This window comes from Taeniopygia guttata, chromosome 7, assembly GCF_048771995.1.
Source record: "Taeniopygia guttata chromosome 7, bTaeGut7.mat, whole genome shotgun sequence".
Taxonomy (NCBI): Eukaryota; Metazoa; Chordata; class Aves; order Passeriformes; family Estrildidae; genus Taeniopygia; species Taeniopygia guttata.
This window is the reverse complement of record NC_133032.1, coordinates 11,984,348-12,011,433: the sequence shown is the minus strand read 5'-3', so window position 1 is coordinate 12,011,433 and position 27,086 is coordinate 11,984,348. Positions and strand designations below refer to the sequence as shown.

The 27,086-nt window shown below is 43.7% G+C and overlaps 1 protein-coding gene across 3 annotated transcripts in view; it reads right to left on the bottom strand.

The window, feature by feature from the left end:
* LOC100221738 (unconventional myosin-X) overlaps positions 1–27,086 on the bottom strand; it is an 89,751-nt gene that overhangs the window by 17,821 nt on the left and 44,844 nt on the right. For all 3 annotated transcript variants that reach the window (XM_030278342.4, XM_032749380.3, XM_030278344.4), the window contains 12 exons: positions 26,185–26,267; positions 24,540–24,648; positions 23,768–23,848; positions 22,748–22,872; positions 21,823–21,937; positions 16,011–16,117; positions 11,461–11,766; positions 7,390–7,429; positions 5,106–5,897; positions 3,016–3,139; positions 2,306–2,549; positions 1,393–1,488 (listed from right to left, as the gene is read on the bottom strand). In XM_030278342.4, coding sequence (XP_030134202.4) covers positions 1,393–1,488; positions 2,306–2,549; positions 3,016–3,139; positions 5,106–5,897; positions 7,390–7,429; positions 11,461–11,766; positions 16,011–16,117; positions 21,823–21,937; positions 22,748–22,872; positions 23,768–23,848; positions 24,540–24,648; positions 26,185–26,267 — 2,222 coding nt within the window. The remainder of the gene's footprint in view (positions 1–1,392; positions 1,489–2,305; positions 2,550–3,015; positions 3,140–5,105; positions 5,898–7,389; positions 7,430–11,460; positions 11,767–16,010; positions 16,118–21,822; positions 21,938–22,747; positions 22,873–23,767; positions 23,849–24,539; positions 24,649–26,184; positions 26,268–27,086) is intronic.

Genomic DNA, 27,086 nt, shown 5'->3' with positions numbered 1-27,086 from the left:
CTCCTGCAAAATCCAGTTTTCCACTTGTTATTCAAAGAACTCTAAGTAGGCAGCGGCTTTACAGGGAGCCCATGTCAGCAGACTGAGTAGAGCATACAGCACTTGTAGAAACAGGGTTAGTTGGGAATCTTCCTGGACTAGAGTCCTAGAGACGCCTGGGAGCCTTCATGATTAGTCTCTCTCTGATCTGCTAATAAACTTGAAAGTCATATGGCTGGCAATTAATCATGGGATTGTTTATAAGTGAATTTGGAGTGAAGTTTTTTGTCTGTGAAAGGACTTCTCTTACAGACACATCTAGAGGCTAATCACTGTTGCAAAAAAAGCAGATTCTTATCTGCAGCTTCCAGTGAGATCAGCAAACATCCATACTCATGGAGTATTCTCAAACTGGGTACTCTGCAACATCTGCTAATCTGCCCTTTGCCACTGCAAGTGCCGGTGCTTTCTTCTCCCTCAGAAGAGAGACCGATAGGGCACAGACAGAGGCCACAATTGGTTTACACTCATCCTAACAATTCTGCAGTGTTATCATAGGGCATGCCTACTGCAGTTGTAGAAGTTCTGGGTTAAGAAGCTACTGTTCATTCCACCACTGCTCCCTGAATTTGCCCATTTCTTGTCCATGTGGCTGTCCTTCTATTTCAGTTAAATTGTATCCAGACACTTTCCCCCTTTCTCTCCTAAACCAAAATAATAATAAAACCGAAATAACTTCACAGAACCAGCAGATCAGAGAAACAGTTACATCAGGGCTGAGAGAGCAAAAGCCTCGGTAAAAGTGGGAACACGCGAGTGGCTGGGGACAGTAACCTCTTAACTTGGTTCTGCATAGCCAGGACAGGTTGTCCAACCTGCCCTTAAACAACTGATTCCCACTGTCTGGCCAGGATGCCAAGAAGGAAGGACATGAGTCACTTGTTTGCTTTGCACTGGGAAGATTTTATCAGATGACACTACAGACTCTGATAAGCTGCAGCCTTTTTCTGTCTCCTGGATAAAACCCAGCTGCTCTCGCAATCATTTACAGACAACATGAATAGACTTTTTGTTTGATTCAAGATTCCATTAAATAAATAAATCAGCTATTAGATGTTCCAGTTTATATTAAGGTTTGTGTGTCTGCTGAAATAACCCTTGAATTCCACATGCTCACAGCCACATGAGAAGCTGGCAGTCCTGTGACTGCCAGACTGAACCACAGCCTTGGTAGCTGTAACATCAAGTCCCCAAAGTAGGTGTGATGCGTCCCAAGAAGCATGAAATGACACTATGGAACATATCCCCCCTCTTCTCCAGCAAAAGGGAATTGATTGTTTCTCAAACTCTCCCATGAGTAGCTGGGTCAGGCCTGCACTGAATGAACAAACCTAACAAAACTTCCTGCTGTACCTAGCATCTTCTGGTGACTCTGCAACAATGTGGTAAACTCGGTCTTCTGTCACAATGTCCAAGGCATTCTCCTTTTCATGAATATCCACAATCTCTCTGGAACACAAGAAAGCACAAGAGCCAAAGCTGAAAACCTTTCACAGGCCTGAAGTCCACTGGGTCGATTCTTTCACATCATACCCTTTCACCACACAGAAGGGAAAACACTGGTTCAGATGGCTTGTAACTCTGACAGAAATACAAAATTCCTCCAATACACATCAAGATGTTTAAAAATATCTGTACAGTTAAAAACCAAAGCTTAAGGCATTATATGGATTTTCAAGATACCAGCAGACTAAAGGGAAGAAGAAATAACAGGGAGGATGATACAGAGATCTGTTTACAAAGTCAGATGTGCCATTCTTTTTGGTACTTTACAGGTCTGCATAATGCTAAAAGGTGACCAGTCTGTCCTTTCTTACAGCATGAGCTGAGGAATTGACTATGGCAGCAGAAAGAGCATTCAGGACTCAGGAAAAGGCACAGTACATGCTGCCAAATTCAAATCCCGCTGTGAGCTTCATAATACCTCTGTGAAATGCCTGGAGAAGCCAGAAAACAGATGGGAGTCTGGGTAGGAGAGAACACATGGGGTATGTACTTAATTAGCCCCTCCTGGTCTGGCTCCATCCATGGCTTGGAAAGAACTTCTGCTGGATTATGAAAGGCAAGGCTGGGAAAGGAACTATCAAGTAATTGCAGACTCCCTCCAGAGTAAAACTAGATGCTGTAATTGTCTTTTTCTTCCTTTGTTTCTGGTTCTCCAAACACCATGGGAGACACAGAGGCCAGTGAACAGCAGCACTGGACCCTTCATTGCTGATTTAGAAAGTGAATACTAGGGATCAAAGGGATTTCTTTCTGCACTCACTTTGCCCTTCTGATATCAATAGTCCCCTTCAGCTTTTCCTCGCTATCATTCTCGAAGTACATCAGCTTGGATTCTCGAAGCACAAACCAGCGGCGTTTCCAGTTGCGGCGTGAAAGGGTTGACATTCCCCCGCCCTTTTTGTAGAGCCAGCCTGACTTCAGGGCCTCCTGCTTAGTGCGGAACCACATGAAGGCCTCGTTCTTCAGGACACACCAGCGGCGTCGCCACGGGTTCATGAGACCTCCTGTAAAGAGAGGGAGCAACATTTCAGCAGACACGCAACAGGGGCCATGCTTCCATTCTGAGCCTGCTCCTGGGCAGGAACAGCTGCCACTTCAGCTCCTACGTCAAAAAAAGGAACTGAAGGAGAGAAACCAAACATAGAAAAAACAGAACAAAACTAGGGAAACAAAAGCAAAATATAGAAATACATGCACTACTCAAGTGTTTTTGTTCTGACTTCAGTTTCATAGCTGCAAATGAGTCATTTAAGCCCATACCAAGTAGGCACAATTAAGTGTCAGTGGCAAAGATATCTCTGACATCCAGCTATCACTTTATTTGTTGTTTTAAATGAAAGAAGAAGGAAAAAAAAAAGGAGAATAAACTGAGAACTAAAAGCAAATAAAGATGATGATTCCGGAAAAACAGAAGAGGAAAGCAGGTTTCCTGGATCCCATCCATCCACGGTTTTGGCAAAATCCACTTACCTTTCATGTAGAGGTAACTGTGAAAATAGGGCGGGCCCGAACCATTGAAGATAGTGATCCGTCCATTACAAAACTCTTCATCTGTATCAATGTAAACATCCACTTCTTCCTCACTCTCCAGAAACTAAAGAAAAAAGAAGAGGGTTCTTGGGTTCTCCTGATCGCAGGAGGACTGGACCAGTTAACAGAAGTCACTTGATCAGAAGGTGCAAAACTACACATAGTCCCTTTGCAAAAAAAAGCATTACAGTAAAAGCAGAGGCTTGGCAGCTTATCCATTAATGCCTAAAGCAAGTGCATGGAATTTTCATACCTGAAAGGAGAGCAGTGGACATGGCTAGAAAGCTCCAGTTCCCTGCAGTAACAGAACTTCCTGTTTTTAAGGCACAGCCCACCTTGCAAAATCTAATTTGGTGGGATTACAAGAGAATTTTTTATTTTGGAGAAGTTTTCTGATTTTTCTGGCAGAAAGGCCACAATGACAGACAAGACAGAACATGATTTAACCCCAGCAAGGAAATTACTTGCTTTGGGTTGATCAGGAAAAAAAGCACAGTCCAGGATAACTGAAACCTAAAAACATTAATCTGAATTACTGAAATAATAGTACTGAATTTATTTATCTCTATTCTCCAACTAGATAAAAGCCCTTAGCCATGAGAAAGTATTTCACACACAAAATAATTTCCTTCAATTTGCTTTATTAATTCAATACTAATGAAGGCAGCTCCTTAGACCTCTTCCTCCCTCAAACGCATGTTGCTTCTTTTGATTTTTTTCTTCTGCCTTCTCTCTGTGACCCTCTTTTGTCTCATCCCTCGTCCACTCATCCATTCTCTCCCTTGGCATTAAGTTTCAAAAACCAGGTAGTCTTGGAACAGCAGCTACTGATGGGATCTTGACTCAGCTGTTGTTATCACTTCCTGTGTCTCACACTATGACAAACTATCAACTGGCTTTTTCATTAGTCTTACTCACTGATGAGCCCAATAAAACCCTCCACTTCTATTTGCATTTTAAGGAGAATGGTAGAAACCAGCCTAAGCTGTGACAGAATGATTCATGATTTGAAGATTACCTGACAGTGATCTGTGAGTACCAGCCCACAGAGAAGGTACCTTTACTCAATCAGATCACATAAAAAATTCAGATGGCTGGCAGCTGACATCAGGGAAATGCAAACAGGACAACCATGAAAAATTTTTAAGAAAGGTCACAATCTGTCATTGAAAAAACATACTGAAGGAAGTAAATTGAGTTCTTAAAAAAAAGGTATTTTGTAGTTCAAGTGTCTCTTCTCAGGGATATAATTTATTAGAAGTATTTTTATGGCTGTCATTGGCTTCACATCTGAACTCCTCACAATCTTATGTGGGCTTTGACACCTGTCCTGTAAGGGGATTTATCATTACTGGCCTGAGAGCGCTCAGCAAGTCCAGACCCAGTGTGGGATCTCAGCTGAGGTGCTGAAGTGCAAGGCCAATAGCCCAGCTTTACCACCCTGTCATTGTCCCTGCAGCAGGGATGAAAAGGTTCAGTGATCCTGGCTGTGTGCATTGGGACCCAACCTAATCAGCACAGTAATTTCTTCCAGCTTTAGAATAGCTTAACTTGTACACAGCAGCTGCAAATAAACCCTTGACTCTGAACAGACCTAGAAAAAGAGAAGTTTTAGTGATGGAGACAAATCAAACCCCAGCCTTTCCCATCTCCTCTTGTCATTGCACACTGGAACCTTAGGACCCTTCTGTGAAATCTCTCTAAGGTAGAACATACACCTACAAAATACCAGCTGTTTGCTTTCCTGCCTCCTAAAGAGTGTTACATTAACATATGGCAATGGAAGCAATCTAAAATAGGTACACATGTACTAGCTTATGTGCCAGCAGACACCAGACAATCACAAGCCCTCTGGCTTTCAGCCTATCTATGACTCTTCCCTTCTTTTCAAGCTGATTATTGATGTAAGAGAGAGTTACATATCAATAACTATACCCAGAATGAGCAGGCAAACAGTAAGAAGACAAAGATATTATAAATATCAACAAAGTCACGCTAATGTCCAGAAAGGTGAAGAGAGAGATTCTCACCGAGTCCAGGCTGCCACGGTTGGAGTCCAGGCTGGTACCATGGGAGTGTCTCAGACCCTCCTCATCATTCAGAGGCTCAGCTGAGGCATTCCCTGCATCTCCATATCCATCAAACTCCTCATGGTCGTAGTCAGACTCCACATCAGGGGGGGAGGTGTAAATGGGCTCTCCTGCCTCTCCACTGTTACGCCTCTGTGTATCAGAGACAGTGCTGTAAATGCTTTCTGCTGGGTCAGACAGGGCTCTCTGCTCCTTTGGGCTAGTGGCTCTTTCCACAGGCAGTCCTGGAGAAGGGGCAATCTCTCCCACTTCCCTCTGGATAAGCAAAAGGCTTGTGTTTGCAACTTCCTTTGAATAGTTACCACTGCTTTTCGTGCCATGCTGATTTGAGACCACCAAACTGGAAGCTGGGCGTCCTTCATCATCAGCATGAAAACCTTCATCCACTTCTTCTTCAGCCAGTGGTGCCACCAGGCTGCAGTCAATGTTGAGTGTCCCCTCACTAGAAAGTGAGCACTCTAAATTCTGCACACTTTCATCCAGATTGCCAAAATCCAGCAGCTCCAAGAATTCCTGGGCAACCCTTGATGCCTCTTTTTCCAACCTCTGTATCTCTTCTTCTCGCTGCCGACAGATTTCATTCCTGGTGTCTTCAGAGATGACAGACATGTGATCCTCTTTCTGTTGCTGCAACTTTTCAATCTCCTTCTCCAGTCTTAAGATCTCCTCCATCTGACGTCTCTCTTCTTCTTGCAGGGGAATATCCACCTCCTCAGTGTTTACAGTTTCCACCTTGAAGAATTTAGAACAGGGTTAAAGCACTTTCTTCAACCTGTCTGTGTTCCTTGCCTGGACTTTCATCCTTCCTGTCTCCTGTGTTTGCCTTATACTTACCATCTGCAGAAAGATGACTACAGGCATCCTGCAACCATTCATGGTGTAAAAGCTAAAGGTAGAACTACTGGATCTTCAGGTACCTCCTTTTTCCCAGCAATCTACCACTATTATGAATCATACAAAAGAGGCTCACTGGGTTCAGTGAATTTTTAGAAAAGCCTCTCTATCTGTTGGTCACTGTACACTGCAATTTGAATAAAAGCAGCCTGAAAGTCCATTCTCTCTTTTTGAACTCACATACATATAGGAAAGAGCACCTATATATGAATACATATATGCATAGACTACTTATGAGCTGAAGATTTCCCAGAAATTCATTATGGGGTCTGGAAATTTCATTATTTCCTGAAATGAGGATCTGACCATCAGAATCTGGGGCTGGAAAGGATATTTGCATGAAGCAGGACTGTATCCACTCCAACCACAGCCCAACAAAACTCCACACAGAATTTCTCTGCATTCTTTAGCATCATTAGATAGCTGATAGCTGATGCTGAAGACTCTGTCTTACTCTACTTTTCCACACCAATTATTCCTTGTGGAAAAGGAAATTTCCAGCAGATATGTGATAACTGGAAGACGGAAGATGCCGGTAGCTTTGACTGGTGTGTAGGATACAGCCACCCTCCCCTCCACAGAGGATGTTGAAACATACACGAGAGAACAGATACACACATGAGAAAAAGTAAAAATAAACTCCAGTAGGATTTCTTGTACTTCCTGATAGGACTTAAGACAATGCAGTCAATATATTGGCTCATTTAAGCTTTAATCATTGTTTTCTTTATTAATCTAGTGCTGGTAAACTCTTAGTTGTGGATGAATGCATTTCTATGCTTCTAATCTCTCCTGAACACACATGGTCTGAGACTGGGGAACAAGTGGTATGGGAAAAAAACCAATGAGACACACAGCCATTTTCACACACCTCAGGGGTAGGTGGTCTGCTCTTTGGTATGTCAAGTACCAACAATTAGATCAGTTACAAGGGGCTTATTTTAGCCATGGCAGCAGTTGGCTGCACTCTCATTTCAGCTGCTATAGGCAACAATCCAGAAAAACACACTGTGTCGCAGTGTAGCACATCACAAGGTTATCTAACAAGCTCAAGCAGTAAAGATAAAAATAGGATGCTGTATGTTCAATATGGAAATTTTCAAATAGAATCAATGCAAGCTCATACAAGAGCCTTGAAAAAAGGCCTATCTTGTTAATTCTATGCACCTCTGCCAAAGCCAAACACCTGCAGGTTTTGAGTGAACAAAGCCCATTTTTTAAATGTGTTGTCACAATAACAGTATCAGTAGCCAGGCGAAGTGGAGGCAATGAAGGTCTCTCAACAGATATTCACAAGAAAACATGTGAAAAGAACAACTTTTAAACTTACCTGGGCCACCTGCAGTAGTGCATTCAGTTGCTCCTTTTCTCTGTCAAAAAACAAGACGTAACAGTCAGAGACAGACCTAGTTCTCCTATGTAAGGTTTTCAGAATTACACGGACACATCATCCCTCCATGCAAAAGGTAAAATGAGGTACTTGCTGTAAGACTGATTTAAAAGCTTTTGCAATTTAGTAAAAATCCAATTCTCTGTGGTTGGCATGACCTTTGTGGATATAACAGATTTTCCTCATGCACTTAACTTTCAAATCAATTAGGAAATTGGATTAATTGGAACACACCAGGAAGGACATTGGAAACAGTGACAGAAAGACGAATCAGACTCATGATAAATGTAAACAGAATATTCTGAAGTACAGTAAATCTGTGAATACTGAGGTAGTATGTGTGTAATGGACAGATTTCAGGAAACTGTTCATTTTTTAAAAACAGAGTTATTGCAATACCATCACTGAATTTGTGTTTTGTTTTGCTTTTACTGTATTAAATCCCCAACTCACGTAACTTCTCAGTGGCATGCAAAATCCAGTTTATTAGTGAAGACTGTAAGAGTCAGAGTTTGTTAGTAAACATGAGCAGAAGAAAAAAACTATCTCACGGTATTGCAGCTCTACCCAGTTCAAAAAGGTTATACTCCAAAGCAAAGCTATCACTATGGCCAGTTTTTCCAGAGCAAGTATGCAGCTGAACCAGCAGACAGATAAATGCCAGGGTCATGCTTAGGGAGCAGGAATAGGATGCTGCTGGATGGAGGAAAGTTACCACTGCCAGTAGAGACTTTCAAACCTATAATTCAACCGCAGGGAGAACAGGAGGGCAACAATATTTTTTTCCCAGGCCTTGCAGATTTTCCCAGCCAAATTTTAAACTGCAGCTGCAAGTCACAAAGTCCTTAAAGCTCTCTCTCTTGTGCTCACACTCTCAAAAAAAAAAATTCAGGAAATATTTGTAAATGAAAGCTGACATAAGTGAGAACCAGATGGTTCCAACTCTACTGAAAGATCCCTAGCAGTCATCATGAGTAAAACAACTGCCTTAAATGATAAGAGAGCTCAAAAGCACAACCATTTTAAAACACATTAGGAGTACCACCTATAATCTACATATTAATTCCTGCAACTGTTGCTCACAGTTTTTAAACCTTTGGTACTTCTTTCATCTTTCTGGTCATCATCAACTGAGCTACACTCTTCCTGAAATGTGATACGCAAAACTAGGGAGAGTACTCCAGCTGAAGGGTACTGAAGCATCAACCTATCTTACAGAAACAATACTGTTTATAGAGAGCATTTGCTTTTTCCTCTCACACAGCAAGACACTGGTGACATATCCAACTTAGCCTCCAGACCTTCCTCCCCCTGTTGAGGGGGAGGACATATCCAACTTAGCCTCCCCCTTCCTCCTCCACTCCCCATGCATTTGATTATGCCTGGCTGTAAATCTGCATATGTCTGTACCAAAAGTCACCCTGATTTTCAGATCCTTCAACTTGCCAAAATTATCTGAACTGTAATCCTAGGCTAGATGCCTACAGCCCCTCAGCAGATGGTTTTATCTGTGAATTTAATAAGGATATTCATATTTCCTCATCCAAATTCTTATGAAAACATATCCAGTACCATATCCAGCACAGATCATGGAAAAATTCCATTCAAGAGTTCTCTTTTATTTAACAAAAAGCTAATATTGTTTATTAATTAAATACAGTATAACGACAAATCCTAATCTTGCTTCACATACTTTTTTCCAAAGCAAATTTCTTCAAAGCATCTTAAGAATATTGCTGTAACATATCAAAGCCCTTACCTAGCTTCCACCTACCCAAAGTCAAGTTACCTACCCTCCATGGCTTTTCCCTGTCCACAAGACATGCCATAAGACACCACAGAAGGAAACAGGTAACTCTAATGCTGTTTTTTCTTCAGAAATCCACATTGGCTTAATTCCTTTATCAAGCATTTACAACTGTTTGATCATTTATTTCAGTATCTTCCTGAGGTCAGGCTGACTGGTCCACAATTCCCTTATTCTTCCTTCTCCCATTTTAAAAGGGGGTTATAATTGTTTGGTATTTTCCATTTTTATGGAAAAACTACTACCCACATTACTATCCACAAAGGAGAAGAAAGAGAATAGCTACTGTTCTAAATGGCTTCAGCTAGTTCTTGAAGTACCCAAACATTACTTTCACCGAAACACCATACCTTCTTTATAATTTGTCATTTCATTTATCTGAGCATTTTCTAACCTTTTATTTCCATGGCACATTCTGAATTCTTGTACATCCTTCCTAATCATATTTAATATCCAACAGTTAAGCTTTTGGGGAAAATAAAAATAGCATAAAATACCTCATTTTTCTCAATATTATTTTCTTCCTGCTGAATGTTAGACCAAATTGTTCCATGTCTCCCCTCTGCTAAAAGTGTATATACAATAACTGCATGCCAGCTTCTGGTTCACTACAGCTCAAATTGCACCTAGGTCCTTCTGATTGTCTCTACATTTGTGTTGTTTTTTGCTTGCTCTCAGTGGACTTCCACCTCATCTTTTATGTCAAATGGATGTTCAGAAGTTAGCCAAATTGGTCTGCTAGTACCATCCTGGCTACTCACTCAGGTGCCACTTAACATTAATTAGAAAATGAAAATAAAATGAGTTTTCCTGATTCCTAGAAACACTGACACTTCTCTGACATGATGCTGGGTTGAACACATCTCTCATGGTCAGGCAACTAAAGGGCAAAAACACTCTATAGCAAATAAACTAGACAGGTCCTTCCTTTTATTACAGAATGAAACACTGAGTTGGAAGGGATCCATCAGGATCAATGAGTCCAATTCCTGGTCCTGTGCAGGACACCCCAAGAGTCACGCCATGTGCCTGAGAGCATTGTCCAAATGCTTCCTGCACACTGCCAGGCTGTTCCAGTGCTGACAACCCTCTGGGTGAAAAAGCTTTTCCTGGAATTGAACCTAAATCTCCCCTAACTCAGCTTCCTGCCATTTCCTCGAGTTCTGCCACTGGACATGAGAGACAAGAGAGCAGAGCCTACTCCTCCTCTTCCCCTTGTGAGGATGTTGAAAACCTCAATGAGGTTTTCCCTCAATCTCATCTTCTCCACGCTGAACAAATCAAGCGACCTCAGCCACTCCTCATACAGCTTCCCCTCCAGACCTTCACTATCCTCACTGCTCTGCTTTGAACACTCTCTAGTTTAACATATTTTTTACATTCTGGTGCCCAAAACTGCACACAGGACTCAAGGTGAGTGCTTCTAACCTTAGAATTTTCTGATGCTTGCCACACGGTCTGATGAGATCCCCCTTTGGGAAAGTACATAACAAGCCTAGAAGTAGAAGAACTACTTCTGAAAAGCAAACTATCACACAATTATAAGCTGAAATTTATATAATAAATGAATTACAATAATATAATTATATAATAAATAAATTTATATAATAAACCCAGCAGAGTCCAGCAAGTGCAGCAAGCAGAAGAGCTGACCCCACACACAGCACCACTTCCATTTGTCACAAGAACTGGTGGGTAAGTTCCTTCATTCCCATAGGGGTTTCCTGCCATCCTTCCCCTTTGTCTCCCGACAGCACGGTCACCTGCGAGGGCCATCATCCTGAGGGGGCGGCTCTGGCGCCATTTTCGAGGGCCATCATCCTGAGGGGGCGGCTCTGGTGCCATTTTCGAGGGCCATCATCCTGAGGGGGCGGCTCTGGTGCCATTTTCCCTTTGACTCCCTATGCACCATTGCCTGTGGCAGGTGCCATCTTGGAAAACCGTATTTCCACCATTTTAAGTTTCAACTTGCTCTCAGGGAGTTTGTGAGATTTAGCAATTTTGTATATAGTGAATATTTTATTTTGTATTTCACCTGTTGCGGTTTCACTCGTTAGTAAACTTGTTTTTTCACTTATAGCTACTTGTATTCATTCCTTATTGGTGGTAAGGGACTAGTTAAAACAAAGGGAGAAAACTCATTCTAGAATGTTCCCCTTTAAATTGTCTAAACTCAACACAGAATGCAAGATACCATCTTGTACCTTTCCTTCAGCTCTTCCTCTTCCTGCTTCCTCCTACGCTCCTCCTCTTCTTGCCATTGTCTTTCCTCTTCCTCTCTTCTGATCTGCTCTTCCTCCTCTTGCCTCCTTCTCTCCTCGGCTTCCTGCTTCCGCCGGAGTTCCTGCTGCAGCAGGTGCTGGTAGAGGCTGCGAGCCAGGCGGCCACGCCAGTGCTTCTGCAGGGTCACCGCAGAGGCCTTCAGGCGCTGCAGGCTCTTCTTCCAGAAGTACGCTCGGTAGTTCTTTTGGATTGTAACAACACTGGATAGCACCTTCTGATACTTCTTCCTAAAAACAGAACCACACACTTAATGCATCACTACGTCATACATGCTCTGCATTTCTCACGCTCTTGCATACTAACCACATCCACAGAAAAGTCTTTTTCAAAAAACACAGGTCAGAAGCGATGTGATTCCTGTTCCTCTCCTGCCACTCATTATCTGTAAATCCTATTCACCACACTGTTCTCCCTCCTAATCTACCAATAGTTTGTTTCAATGGGCACCTACTTTTGTGAAGACTTCCAGATGATGAGGGAGAGATATTTGGCCATGGAAAGGGAAGGTCCTCTGGCCCAAAGTCTCCTTGCACATAAACACATAATTTAGTATGGATTTATCAGAATAGAAGCATACAAATGCCGTTACTATATGAGAACAAATATTGCTCCATCTCTTAAGTGGTCAAAAGCAAATTACTCCAGGAAAGGCAAAAACAGTGCAAAAATAGATTTGGTGACATTAATTTCACATTGTCTGGGAGAAAACACACTGATACTACAATATTGATGGCTGAATCAAACATTGGAACAAGTACACATACACAAATACTTCTGTTGCACAACAGTTTGTCAAAACAAGAATCACAGAATATCTGGAGTTGCAAGGGACCAACTAGGATCATCAATGACATCAAAATCAAATTTACAGTACTTTAAGAACATGATAGGGCCCCAAAACACAACAATCACAATTCAGTATTTCTGTAGTCTAGTAATGTTGTAGAAAAGTCAGGTTTTGCGTCTGCATTGAAGACTATCTTTATCAAGGACATGAAAAAAGTTCCTGGTAGAAGTTTGTACATGATACATAAACTGGGCAAATAACAGGAGTTACCATTACACAGTAATCTGGATCAATTTGTAAGCTAGATTCAAGCAAACATTAAACAATCCAAAAGAGCCAATCATAAGGTTTTGTACTGAAGAATCAAAGGCCAAACATAACTGATGTGGGACTATGTTAGGAAGCAGCAAGTCAAAACTGGATTTTTGGGCCCCAGATCATCATGCAAAGGCAAACTTCCATCACAACACAATAGAAAAAATACTACCGGGATTCTTATTCTTGTAAGCAGAAGTATTGTTGTATAGAATACTGCTTTTATCCTGTGTTCTGTGCTAGCAGCCCCATTTCAAGAATAATGTTAGACCCTCAAGTGATTTCTGAGGAAGCAGGATTGAAATCAGAAATTCAGGCTTATAGAATGAGAGTAATTGCTCCATGCAGGACCTTGAGAAACAGAAAAGCCTAAGGAAAGGCTTTACCCCAGTGAAAGTATCCACATTTCTTTTTTTGTAACAAGGGCCATAAGATTAAACCAATCTGAAGCTGACATCTATTAAGGCTGAAAATAAGCAGACATTTTTAAAAGTAATTTAATATATTTAGACACCTTAGTATCTTGCACTGAGGAAACAACCATTGGTAGTAGTCAAATAAAAAACTTCTTTAATACAAACAAGAATGTGCAGAGAGAAATTCTGTGGAGCTGTTACATAGGATCTTGGGCCAGCAGGCTACAGTAATCCTTGAGGTCTTACAGTCCTAGAAAGCACACTGGAAATAGCAGGGAATTCTCACATAAACTTCCCACACACCTTCCACAACACCCTGAGGAAAAGACACACCTTAAAATCCCTGTCCTGGCAAGGAAATTCCCTTCAAATAGCACCAGGGACCCACGCTGACAGCTTGCTACCTCCCTGCATATCAGACACATCTGCCCAGTCAAGAAAATCAGGAGAGGGATGCTAATAGCAGTAGCATGCAGAGGTCATGCTCTTTTCCATAAGTATTAAGTCAAAGGGAAGAAACACAGAGAAAAGAAAAGGAAAGGCAAAAGGTGATAAGAAGGAGGAGGTTTTAGGTTAATTACTCCTGGGCTGCAGTCCCCTCATCCTCACTCCTTCTGTCCACCCTGTGTCCTGCACATGGGGTGTGAACAGCTGCACATGCACTCTCTGCCAAGGCAGACTAAGTGCATCAAAAAGGGTACTCTGACTTTTACAAAATGCATCTGCCAGAAACTCTCTCAAGTGCAACACATGCCAAGCCCTGCCCAGCTCCAAGCCAGCTCTGCCTGCTAATCTGCCAGGCTGAAGTGCCCCCTCATTCCTCATGACCACAGCCAAGCTTGCAGATGCCCTTCAGCTGAAATTGCTGCTCACAGGCTCCAAATTTCACTCCCCTTGTTCAAGCTTCCACTCACCCTTCTGCACTGGCCAAAGAAGTTCAACTTGCAGACCAAGAGAAGGGGCTGGAGACCTCCTGACCATGTATCACATCAGAGAAGGCAGACTGGCTGCAAGGCACCAATGCTGTATTTGAAATTTACTTAATTATTCTGTCAATGACCTGTAGTTAGCAGTTATGCCTCCAAGAACTAGAGATTACAGGGTTATGGAGCAATTTGCTCCTGTCTTCTTCCTATGAAGAACAGTTCTGAAGAAACCAGGCGCACAGCCAAATTCATACATGGATCTAGCACCATGTGGTTTTTACCTGCATCTCAGTGCTCCACAGATTAGCTACATAAGAATGGGGTCATTTCAATGGGTTTGATTTTCTTGTCTCACATTTTAGTCATCAGAGATACCAGGCTGCATAGTCTGCGGGGAATGAGAGCAAAGAAAATCTGGTTCTCCTGGCTCACAGAACAAGTTCACAAAGGGGGAGAAACTAGTAAAATCCTTCCTTTGCCAGTCTACTTTGCATGAGACCAAATGAATTTAAATACACTTATACTTGCAAAACTAACAGAAACGGTATCAAGCTTAAGGCAGCACATACTGGTATTCCTGCCTAACTCTGCACAGACCATTCAGCACTTGCCCAGATGAACTCCTGCCTGCTGGATTTTTTTCAATACAGGTGCAGTGCAACTGGAAACTCTCTTCACAGAAAGTTTTACAGACCTCCCTTCCAGCCCTTCTTTACTGCCTGCTCTCCTCCCCTGTGAAGTCCAGTTACCTCCAGCTGCTTGTCAAGATTTACATTCTGGCTGCAGAAGCACAGCTTGTTCTTAAGGATGAGACTCATAACAGCAACATGTGGGACGAGGAATTCAGAAGTGTGGAGGCTGAAGGACCACCAGATTTCTAACCAAGAGGAGCACTGCTGCCACACAGCCTCCACCACAGCCCTGCAGGACAGCAGCTTCCTTCCCAGGAACTCAGAAAAGCAATAATCCAGTATGCTGGCAGTGATGTTTCCCAGCAAATCAAGTTTCCTGTGCTAATCCCTACCCGTCTCCAAATGCTAGACACAAAGTAATAGAGAGAAGAGGCCCTGACACAAAGAACTTGAAATCTCATGTACAAACAATAGAGCGAGCTCATTTGTCTTCCTAGAGGGAAATAAATAAATGAACAAAAACCCCCAGAGACCAAATGTGTATTTTGCTGATATTCCACACTGGCAAGGCAGGGTACAACCCTTGCACACATTTCCCAATGAAAAATGAGCTACCTGGTGTAACTGGAGCTCTAAGAAGAGCGCCTACTGAAACAGCTCTGCTGGCCAGGGATTTCACCTCCTCACAACCCTGACTGACAGGTGTCTGGAGCAAAGACCAGCCAGGAAAGAGCATCTTACTGGGATTAAGTGTGCATACCACAGCCATTAAGGAGTCAGCTGTTGCACTGACTTCGAGGGGCAGAGGAGGGGCCGTTTGTCTGCAGTTGGTTCTCCCAAACCTTCTCTGGTCAGGTGCAAAAGGGAGAGGCAAGAGGAGATTACTGTTGCAGAGCTGGCCAAAAACCAATTCTGAACAGTTAATTAAAAGGAGAGGGAGATCACAAGGCAAACAGGCAGGGCGAGGAAAGAGGGTGAGCAAAGGCAGAACTGCAAGTGAGGAAGAAGCAATTGGCAGGGGGAGCAGAAAACAGAGTTGACAAGCAAGAGGGAAAGGAGGGGACCCAAAGCGTAGGTGGGGCCCGGCCAGGAGAGCCCTGAAGGCAAGGAAAAGGTGTCATCACAGGCAAGCAATGGGTACAAAAGTCCACGGGAAGCCTGCTGAGCAGCGTTGAGGGAAGGTGCAAACGTGCACATAACTGAAAAAGAGGTGCCAAAGGTGCAGGAAGGTTTCAGCAGAGCTGATGCTGGCAGGGAGGGCAGATTCTGCAACTCTCCCTTGGAATACATGAGGGGAAGACGGGACGGATGCTAGGGGACTAGAGAGCAAAGCAGGGTGTCGGGGCAACCCAGGCACGCAAGCACAGGGATGGTGGGGCAGCCCCCAGCACTGACCTTGCCATGTAGCCCAAGACGTGGGCCCGGATGACTATAGCAGCTTTCCTCAACTCCTCTTCCCGATCCTTCTCCAGCTTCTGCTCAAGAGCTTCCTTCAGGAAAACCTGACGCCACGGGGAGGAGTTTCAGCAAACACAAAGAGAGGAAAGAAGTCAGTCCCCGGGAGAGCCGGGCGGTTTCATGCCCGGGTGAAGGCGCGGAGAGCGCTCCGTGCCCGGGCGGCTGCGCGGCCGCCGCCCCCGCGCTGCCCCGGCGCTGCCCGCGGCGCCCGCACTCCGAGCGCCGGGAAAAGTTTTACAGCGGCGGAGCCAAACTCCGCGCCCAACCCCCGCCGCCCTCACTCCGTGGTCAAGACTTAAAAGAGAGAGGGAGGGAGCAGAGGAAGGAGGGAGGAGGAGAGCCCAAGTTTGCGCCTGCGATTAACTCTTTCCCAGCTGACAGCTTTCCCGGCACAATCCGGTACCTCCCTGCAGCAGGCACTGGGACCTGCTTGGGTGATTAAATATTTTGCAGAGAAACTCCTCCGCGTTTCAAGGAAAGGGAGGAACTTTTCGATTTCTAGACTCCAGAAAGTAACCTAAACAGCAGTCTTAATGGAAGGGAAGTGGAAAGCCAAAAGCCCAGTCGGGGCACAAAGCTGCACTACTCTCAGCCCATCGGTGCTGAAGCTCTCCACCGACCTCCAGAAACTCTGGGGTGAGATGCTTCCGTGCAGAAAAGGTTCGACAGTGGAGCATGCACGAGGGCAAATGAGCTCTGACCATAGAACTCCCAAGTATTACTGGTTGCACATCAGTGTCCAGTATTTTAATTATCGAGCATCTCTCACCGTCTGTATTTACAACTTCTACTCGGTCCTAAATGCTTGTGAAGAATGTAGGTACTACGTTAAAGACAAAAGAACTGAGATACAAGCAAGATAAGGTCATGTTTACAGGAATTATGCTGACATGTCTAAGCAGTGTTAAATCAGCTGGCTTGCATTAGGTTAGCACAGGATTCAGCACGAATTCCTGAAATAAATGTGCTGCTTTTTGAGATGGATCGCAGCCTGTGTGGAGCTCCACGGCACTGAGCGTACATAGCTAGCAGTACCCAGACTAGAATAAGCTGGTGAGACATGTCCATACAAGCTGCAGTCACAGCAGCAAGTGCCATATGGCCATGCTTGTGTGACCTGCTGCTTGGCATTGGAAAAATCCCTGCAAGGCCAGCAGCAGAACAGGCTACGCCAGGGAAGTGCAGCCCCACTTGCTAAAGCACTGTCATGTACGCAGGATGCGAGCTGATATTCATCAATCTGCAGAACTCAGAACCACATTAATCAGTAGAAACTCCTTACAAATGTACTGGATCCATGTGGTTGTGCTGAGAGGCCAGAGATTTGAAGTCGTTTAGTCCAGTGCTCTGAACAAATTCCTCTCTTTCCCACTTATCTCCCCTTTATGTCTCTCTATACCTTCCCCTCCTCACTGCTTTCAGCCTCATCCCTTAAGGCTCTTCCTTCCCCCTGCAATTACCATTGTGTACTGACACCTCTCCCTGAGTTAGTACCCATAGCCAGTGGCTTTCCTGGACTTGAATTTCTCCTGGGGAGCAGCGTCCATTAAGAAATGAGCTGTTTTGTAATGACTAAGTAACCACGGGTAGCCTGAAAAGAAGCTTCATTATCAAGGTACTGCCAACCATGAAGCTGGCATCCTTCCCTGCAAGTTGTACATCCACTCCCTCTGTCAACTCAACAATCTTTTAAAGATTTCTTTGAGGCAGGGATTGCTCTTTCCATTACATTCCAGAACCAAGCAGCAGTCACCCATTTCAAGAATGCAACCAGAGAAACACTGTCTCAGTCCATTATCTACATCAAATTGCAAAAATACTCAGGCCATCAGTATTTCCCTAGCAAGCAGAGTCTTTGCTAAGCCAGGCCAGTTTTGGGGTGGGGGAGGAGGGACTTCAGGGCATGCAGAGATCCATGAGACCCAGCCCTAATCCTACAGGATTATAGGATCTATATATGCTGGAGTGAGGGGTTAATCTCAAAAACCAGCAACATCTAGTTATAAACTTTTGAAGGTTTGGAGGTTTTTTAGACTCCACTAAGTGACAAGGAAAAATAATATGCATTTCAAGTCCAGAAGTATTTTTGATGACTTGTGGAAATAAACTAGAAAGTGGCTCTTTCTTTGTCATTATTCATGGTCGTTTTATGAAAACTTGAGATTGTTTTCATCTGAGAAAAGAATGATTGAACAAATATACAAGGTTACATCTATCATATTCTGCTAATACTAGACACTGGCCAGGTTTTAAAACACGGTGCATCACCACAGTGTTCCTCACATAACCTCAAAGCCTGCATGCACCATCAGTGGGACAGTGAACATGTAAAGGTGTCACAGAGATCGGCAGACACAAATGTAACTGCTTGGGCATAAGCAGTTATACATAAGTGGGATCATATGATTCCTGGGGACAGCGCTGGGAAAGCAGGAAGTGGGTCACTGTGACCTGGATGCCAAACAGTGTACAGCACCTCCTCCTTCAAACAGGCCCTGCAAACCAGCAAGTTGAAATGTGGAAATTAATGCCTTCAAACAGCAAAGGTTACTGTGTTAAACCACTGTAGGAAATCTGTGTGGTGGGTATAGGCAAGCATGGCAGAAGGCCCAGGTGCACTGAAGAAAGAGTCATATGGAAGCTGCTGCCCCATCCCAGCACATCCCAGTGAAGGCAAAGGCACCTTAGCACAATCTCTTTCATCATCACACTGCTTGTTTGCATCCAAGCCCTCAACTCTGCCCTACCACCAGATAAAAGCTGCATTGTATACATTAATACCTCTTATAAACATTAATTTGATATTTGACAGCCCAGCAGCTGCTCTATTCTTAATGAAAAACACAAAGATCATCCTGCCCTTCCTCCTCCGTTTCCTTTCCCAAGCTTCACAATCCCCTGCACTAATTCACAGAGTCTTTTCCTTCCTCCTTCAAACAATTGCTAGGGATATAATTATCCTTCCATTCATTTTGCAGGAAGTATTCCCCCTTCTATAAGCCTTGCTCTTCACCTACCCCTTATAATTCTTCCTAGGTTACATCCCCATGGGCTTGTCCACTTTTTTCAGTAGCTACTCCTGACTAAGTCAAGATTAGTTCTGGGAATACCAACCTGAGTACCCAGAGCTGCACCTGTAGCAGCAAAAGTGGCAGTAAGGCCATGCAGAGGACTTCCTTTTGAGGACAGTGGTCTGGTTCCCCTTGGCTGGTAGCTTCACCTTTACCTGAAAGACTCTGGAAAAATTAAGGCTCTATTCTCCATCAACCCAAGTATTCCAGGCCTATGTTACCTAGCACCAGCTGAAACATGAATGCAGACAAAACAGTCTGTAATCCAAGGCACAACAGCTGGATCCAGACAGCAGGGAAGGTCCTACCAGGAAGCAACACTGCTCTGCAAGGCCTCACCTTGGCAGCTGCTTTCCTAGGGACAGGCTTTCTGGAGGCACTGTCACAAAGCTGAGTTGCAAAGTGGTCTCCAAGGGAGGAATGAAATGGCTTTGCATGGGAAAGAGTGCCAGGCAACTCATCTGAAGAATGAAATGGCAGGGTAATACACTTTGGAATGACAGCACCTTGGAGCAGCCAGGGGCTTGCCAGCCATTAGGCATGGCAGCAAGTGTGGAACTTGCCAGGACAGCCTTGGAGTGATCCATTCTTTCAATAAATAGAACTGCTCCCCTCTATCAGGACGCACTTCTCTAATACAAACCATGCCCAGGAGAAAGTAACTTCTACAACCAAATAAGATGACTCAACTGCTTCTCAGTGCCACTGAATTTTGCTTCTCAGACATCAAGAATACAAAGATTGCCTCTCTTAATAATTTTCTTTCCACAATATCCAGACTCACAGCAACCAGCGCCCAAGCAGAGAGATTGCAGTGTACCAACATGCCGCATACAGCTCTTCAGTCAAGTTTTAGTTTACAGGACACAGTCATTAAAAAATAAATACATTGGAGTATATCTAGAGTCTTTGGCAAAACACACACGCATTTTCTTTACCACAATTACCACCCATATTGTTTTTTTCCAAATAATTTGTGCAGGTCAAATAGTGAGTGAAAACAGACAGATGGATTCAGTCCTTCATGATGCACAATGAGGACTGAAGAGAAAAGGGACCTATAGCTTCCAGGAGCTCAAAGCATCCTGGATTTCCTGCTTGTTGTTAGTCTACTGTAGGCTTTGGACTCCAGCTGTACAGCTTATAACCTTTTTTATTTTAAAAGGTATGTGCATGTGAGATTGGTCCTCCATCCTGCTGCCCTTACTGTAGCGCAGCAATCTTCCATCTCTTGTCATGCTAGGAAGAAAGTTCAAACTCTGTGTTTACCAGCTCTAACCACCATTTTCTAAGCTTTCCACACAGCTCTGCAACACACATACTCTCCACATAGGCTTTAATACTATAATTCTGGGAGACTGGCAGTCACCCAAGTAATGTGGATTATCCAGGGACAGAAATGACCAAAATGGTTCCTGGCTTGCAGGCACCAATGAGGAGACTCCTGATACCAAAATCAAAGATGGGGAACACTTTAATCACAGACCAGAAATAAAGCTAAGTGATAAAATCTTCTTTCTGAAACATCAGTGGAGGCATGGAGGAAAAAAAACCCAGAACAACCAATCTCCAGATTAATACATGTCCTTCCCACAACAATGGCTAGTGGGTTCCTTGATTGCCACATAGAGCTCATAGTCCAGACTATTAACTGGACTACCACCAGTCCTCTAGGAAGAGGAGAGAGAGATATTGCTCTAATAAATATAATAGGCTATCCACTTATTGAGAAATAACTGCTCAAAGCAACATGTGTCATTATCTGATCTCCTGGACAAATAAAATGTGCATGTTGACTAGAATCACTTCTGGTTTCATTGTGGCACTGGAAATATTCTGAAGTACTTTTCTGAAGGCTTAAGGGAAAAAAAAATGCAAGAAGTTGCTTTGATGTGCTACCATCTGCTCTATATATGGACTGCATACCCACTACTGAGAAATGCTGTCTGCATTGGACACCATCCATCTTGGAATATTCTTTGAAGAATTTACTGGAGTATGTGGAAAGTTGTGATAGAGACAGCTTCACATTCCCAGATTTCTATAGCAATATACCTCAAAATGCTCATATCTATTTCTGCATGAAAATCCAGACTATTCCAGGCAAGAAAGAAGTGTTAAACATTCACCAAAACAGAAGCAAGATCTGAATTACGCAAATGGGCAGAAGCATTTGGATACCTCTTCATAGAAAATGTATGCTAGCATCTGGGCTAGCTGCACAAGCATCATCTGAGCTTCCCCAACAGAAAGCTGTCATACATCTGGTGATGCAGCTATTTCCAGCTTAGATATATACTGAAATTCAGCTCACTGCCTCGGGCAAAAATTTCAGTTAGTCAAGAAGAGTGAAATCCCTGGCACAAGAGGCAAGAGTTAATGGCACACATCACAATTAGATAAAATGAGAGCCATGCTTGTTCCCCTTGAATCTTTAAACTGGATCAGACACAACAAAATCAAGCTGGTTTGGTCAATTAGGAGTTTAGATAAAATCCAAGAAACCTGCTGTGTCTCTAGGTACATAATATGGGAAATATTTGAGATGCTGCAAGTCAGTGGCACAGGCCAGTGTATTGAAAGGATCATGACTGCACTGCCTTGCAATCTGACCAGATGCAATCACGTTCCCTTGCAGCTGGAGTGAAGCCATACCCTTCCCCACACTGATGAAGTACCTTGGTTTTACCCAACTGCCATTCTTTTCTGCTGCTGTCATAGGTCTGAAGAAAACCTGCACATACAGCTTTGCTGTTGTCTGGGAGGCTTGGCCCCTTCACAAGCATCTTGTACCTAGGAACAAAACAGAATCTCATCAGATTTCAGATGACAGTAACTACCCCCTTCATCTCTCTTCCCAATCTTTTAACTCTAATTATCCTCCTCTCATTAGTCCTTTTTCCTCTGGGACCTTCCTTCTTCATGTTTGCCTTCCAATTTGGAAATTTCCATCCCCCAACCTTTATCTATTCCTACCACACTGGCAATTATTGTTGCAATCCCAGTAAAAGAATACAAACTCAACAGAATTTTTCAGTAAAGAACAACTGTCTTTTTGAAACATGTGCTTTCATCAGACACAAGTTATTTTGTTCACTGTAGGGGTGGCATTTAGTGCTCCAAGAGACAAAGGAAGCAATGTTCAGTGTCCCTTCTAGCCTTAAACTTCAAAAAAATCCTTTTGATGTAGCTCATTAAAAGAAATAATCACTCCTTCCAATATTAATCATCAACTATACTGTCCATTAGAATTTTCTTCAGCTGCCTAAAGGTTTTAAGCATGGTATTTTCCTTTTACATATTATCACCAGCTGGGTTTCACAGCATCACACGAACAAATCTGTGGCAAAGCTACCAAGAAAAAAAAAGGACAAAGAAAAAAAGACCAAAGACCATCTGGCTATTTTTCCATTCTGACTTTTAGCCTAAGGGCAAGTCTCCAAAAAGCCTCTCAGATCAGTTTTTGATATGAGCATTAAGGCCATGGTTAGAAAAACATCCCACAGATGATCCTGACCAGAAGAAGCAGTTAAAGAGGGAACAGTCTTATAGAATTCCATACTTTGGGGCTGTTCCAGCATACAATACAATGACTGCAATTACCTGCTGAGAAAGTCCTGGAAAAGGCGCCGTACAGGGAAACCTGCTCTTCGAACTTTCACTGTCTCCAGCATCCCTGAGTACCGGAGCTGATTTAGCACCACATCTGGATTAAAGAGGTTCGGTGCCTAAATAGTGATCCAGAATCAAAACCAAGTAAGCCAGGCAGTCACAGGCTGTATATCTGTTTTGCTGTAGTAAGCCAACCCTGCATATTTGGGCATGCCAGGTAAAAAGGGGAGAGTTTGTGTGAAGAGGAAACCTCACAAGACTTCATAGTGCAGAATAAGGGACAAAAGGGAATTGGGCTGATTCTGGAAGAAGGAAAACAGTTTGCAAACTGCACTCACAGTCAGACTATGGTAGGAAAGCAAAGATACAATGTCTAAACACATAGAGAGTGCAGAACCCTGACTCAGTTCTCTTTGCAGTCCCTCTTTTCAGTTAAACTGGAGACAAACTACAGAATTCTTTTCTGGCATAAATCCCCTAAGCAGCCTCTACCACATCATTTATGGTTTTAAAACACATAAGGAAAAGGATCAGTTCAGATCTAGTTAGCAACATATCCTCCCGCCACAGCTCACAGTACAAGCGAGAGCCAGCCTGTCCCTTGGCACTGTGACTTGCTCATGATGCGTCCACCTCCACTGCCTCAGAGCCAGGGATCTGCAGAAGACAGTGCCTACTGCACAAGCCCTTCATTCCAGAACAGATTTCTCTACAGGCACTATAAACAGGAGTGACTGCTTCTTCTACCACAGCTCTGAACTCTGCACAAGCCTGGCTAATCCTCCAAGCTTCATAAGCACTGAAAGAGGTGGGAAAGGCTATATAATCTCATATTCGGCATGCCGTCTTTCCATCTAAGGGACAAGGGTGTAAAATAACTAGAATGAAAAAGGGAAGGTGGGGAGGAACTGCTCTTACCCTCAGTGTGAGGCACCTGCTCAGCATTTGTGCAAGAGCATGCCCATGCAGGCCTGTGTCACATGCACACCTATGGCTGGGGGACAGACTTACCTTTTCTGTATTTGGTTTGATGCAGCGGATGAAAAATGGGTTGGAAGTACTAAGCGTGGCCATCAGGGAATGGAGAGAATCCTAAAGTCCAGCAAGAGAGATCCAAAGGATCAGTCATTACAGAAGAGAAAGGGGCTACATTTGATGTAATAAGGTCTTCATGCAGCCCTCCCATTCCCAACACCCTTTGACTCTGTCTACCAAAATTTCATTAACCCATGAGATTCCTTCCTGTCCAAAACATATCCACACAGTTTGCTCTTAAGACTATTTATATGGCCATCCTTATTCTTGGAGCTGTATAGCTTTTGTGAGTTAATTTTACATGTTTCTCAAACTTTAAATACAGGAAAACAAAACAGTGAAATGAACAGGAGGTCTGCAGGTAATCTAAGTGTGTGAGATTCATACTTGTAATGTCCTCCTAGTAAGGTTTGATTGGAATTGTCACTATACCTGTAAAAATATGGCCTAAAAGGACACATACACTTAGCTGAAACCCCAAACCAATATGAAAGATCAAAGAACCTCAAGACCTTCATATAATTAGCAAAGTATCCTCCGCCACTCTGCTCTATCTTATCATCTCACATTTTATACCAGACAGAAATCCTTAGGGCAGTGGCACTGTCTTTTTTTAGCACTGCAACATTCCTGCACATTTTCAGTGCTGGACACAAAACAAGGATGAATGACTCCTCTTGGCTGCAGGCCTTGCTTTACCCATCTGCTCCTCCCCAGAAGCCTGCTGCTCTCTTGGAAAACATCATACCCTGAACTGGGAACTGACAGTCGGTCTGCGCCTCTGGGTGCCCATCTTCAGTGTCTCTTCACTGCAGCGACTGCAGACTCTTTCAAAAAGGTCATAGATGAAGTCCAGCCTAAGGGAGAAGAAAAGAATTAAAGAAGAGCCAAGACACCTACCACCTGTGAGAAGATGGTTCTTATTGTCAGCTACTGCCCTGTCCTATTGTGAAACACTCCATTTTTATACCTGCTGTGACAGAGGAAGCAGTTCAGCTGGCATTTCAGTGAGGAAATTAATACTTCCCACATGCTGCCCAGATCCTGTGGACTGCCCTCTATGCCACACTCAGCTGCAAAGCCAGAAGCTCCCTCCCACACTTTCAAGTAGGATATTACACAAAGGAAGATTTCCATTCTGCACTAGCTAGGACACCTCCCTTGAGCAAGGAGGGAATGCTCAAGGGACACCTCCCCTGAGCAAGCATATGCCCCCAGGCAAAACTACCTTGAAGGTATGCCAGCTGGACTGGTGCTGTCATGACTCCCAAACTAGCTCTCATGATTAGCCCCCATGACATGATCAGTAATTGAAAGCCCAGCTCTTCTGTGGCCAGAGGAGTTCTAGAGCTCCTCCATGTAGCTAGCCCTCCAGTTCTAGGGAATCTTTCACCATTTTGCCACTCCTGAGACATTGGTGCTGGTTCTTACAAATCTGCACAAAGTTCTTCAGAGCTGCTTGTACTAGTTTATTGTTATGGCTGCTTCTGGCCAAACTTCCCTTCTGGCATGTTGAAAAAGCCTGAGTCCTTCTATTATGCTGGACAATAACAACCACAATTCTGGCCTCAAGCCTCATGTAAAATGCTCCCCAGATGCTACTGTCCAAGTAAGACAACTATGAGCAGTTCATATTCTCAGCTCCCTCAGGTTGTTGCAAAGCTTCTCAGTGCACACTCTGCACCAGCTTCAAAGGAGATGCAGTTCTGAAACAGTCTCATGAGGCTGGAGCCCAAAGTCAATATATGGACTGTGGTAAGACACATGGTAGAGCTGATGCTCAAAGACTTGTAGGATCCTCTGTAGTATTAAATGCCTCCCTCCTGTTTCCCAGATCTTGCTCAAGATCAAAATTAGCTCATTTCTCTAAGATCATGTTGCAGCTCTGGGATATAACATCAGCGTCCATGCCCAGTCCCACAGCAACAGCTCAGTCTGGCTCAGCATAAGGACAGATGATTTCCACTAACAAGCAGGCTGGAAAAGAAGCGATCTCTGTACAAAGGCTGGCAATTGACAGCATGGCAAAGAGCATTGACTCATTTGGGGGAAACTTTGCCATTGTAGGTATAGGGAGGTAAGAGGAGAAAGAAAATCAAAGGAGGAAGGGGAAAGGGAAGGGGAAAGGGAAGAAAGCAAATTGCCTGGAGGGATGTCTGTCATGCTGTTAAAGCTCCTTTTAAAACTGGGACAGCATGAGTTCTGATTAAATCTGTGCCTCATCTGACTTCTCCAGCTCTCCTTTCTTCTATCGGGACACTTCAGCACAAAGAGAAGAATGATTAAGAATAATGCCTGATGCTCTGGCAAAAGCAACTGCTTTCCTTGGTCTGGTGTACTACACGAATGTGGCTTAGTTCCGCCCAACAGCTGCAGCCTCCTGACACGCGTACCTGCTGTCTTTCAGCATGTTTAAAATGTCATCACGAAAGGTGTCTCTGTTCTTCTCCAGAAAGCCTCTCACATCATACAGCACCTGCAACACACACACAGCCACTAGAGCAGCACCCTACAGATCTTTAAGTCCTTCCACATTTACACACTGCTATACAAGGCCTCCAGCAGAGCTACACAGGAACACTGCAAGCATGTGCCAAGATCTGAATTTCTGGGGTCAAAGAGCTACAGAGTTCTGCAGTTACTGGCAAGAAAGTGGCTTTTAGCCACCACTTAAAAAACACAAAAAAAAAAAACCCCATCAAAAACAAGAGCCAAGTAAAACAGCTGCAAAGATTTGCCTGGCAGGAGAGGGTCTGTGGGAAAATCCTCTGCAAGGTGTGGGGTACTCTGTTCACTTCAGGAGAGTGAAGAGAACTGCCACCCAGTGCCCCAACTTCCCAAGCACAAGTGCTCAGCAGATTATTCTGGGAGGAGGTTAGCCCTGCTTTAATGTGCAGGTGTCCTGCCTTGACACACCTTCATCTGTTTCATGTCTCTTCACAACAAAGAACAACATTTAACCTTGAAGGCTCAGGAACCTTTGCCTTTTTGTGATAGTTACTAGGTCTTTCCTCCTCCTCAAAAGTCAAATTTTCCTTGTGGCTTTTCCTTTGAGTTTTGTTTGTTTGTGAATGTCCAAGAAAAGACAACATGAATAACAGAAGTAAGGAATTTATCCCCCAAACAAAAAGTTACCTGAGAAACTCAAACATCCAAGTTGGAGAATATAGTACTGGAGAGTGACGTGCTGTTTTAAACCCATCACACTCATTGTGCTTTGGTAGGGGACATTAAATGTGTGGAAACACACACCTCAGAGACATTCTTGGTTTTTGGAATCTAGCATGGAGGACCT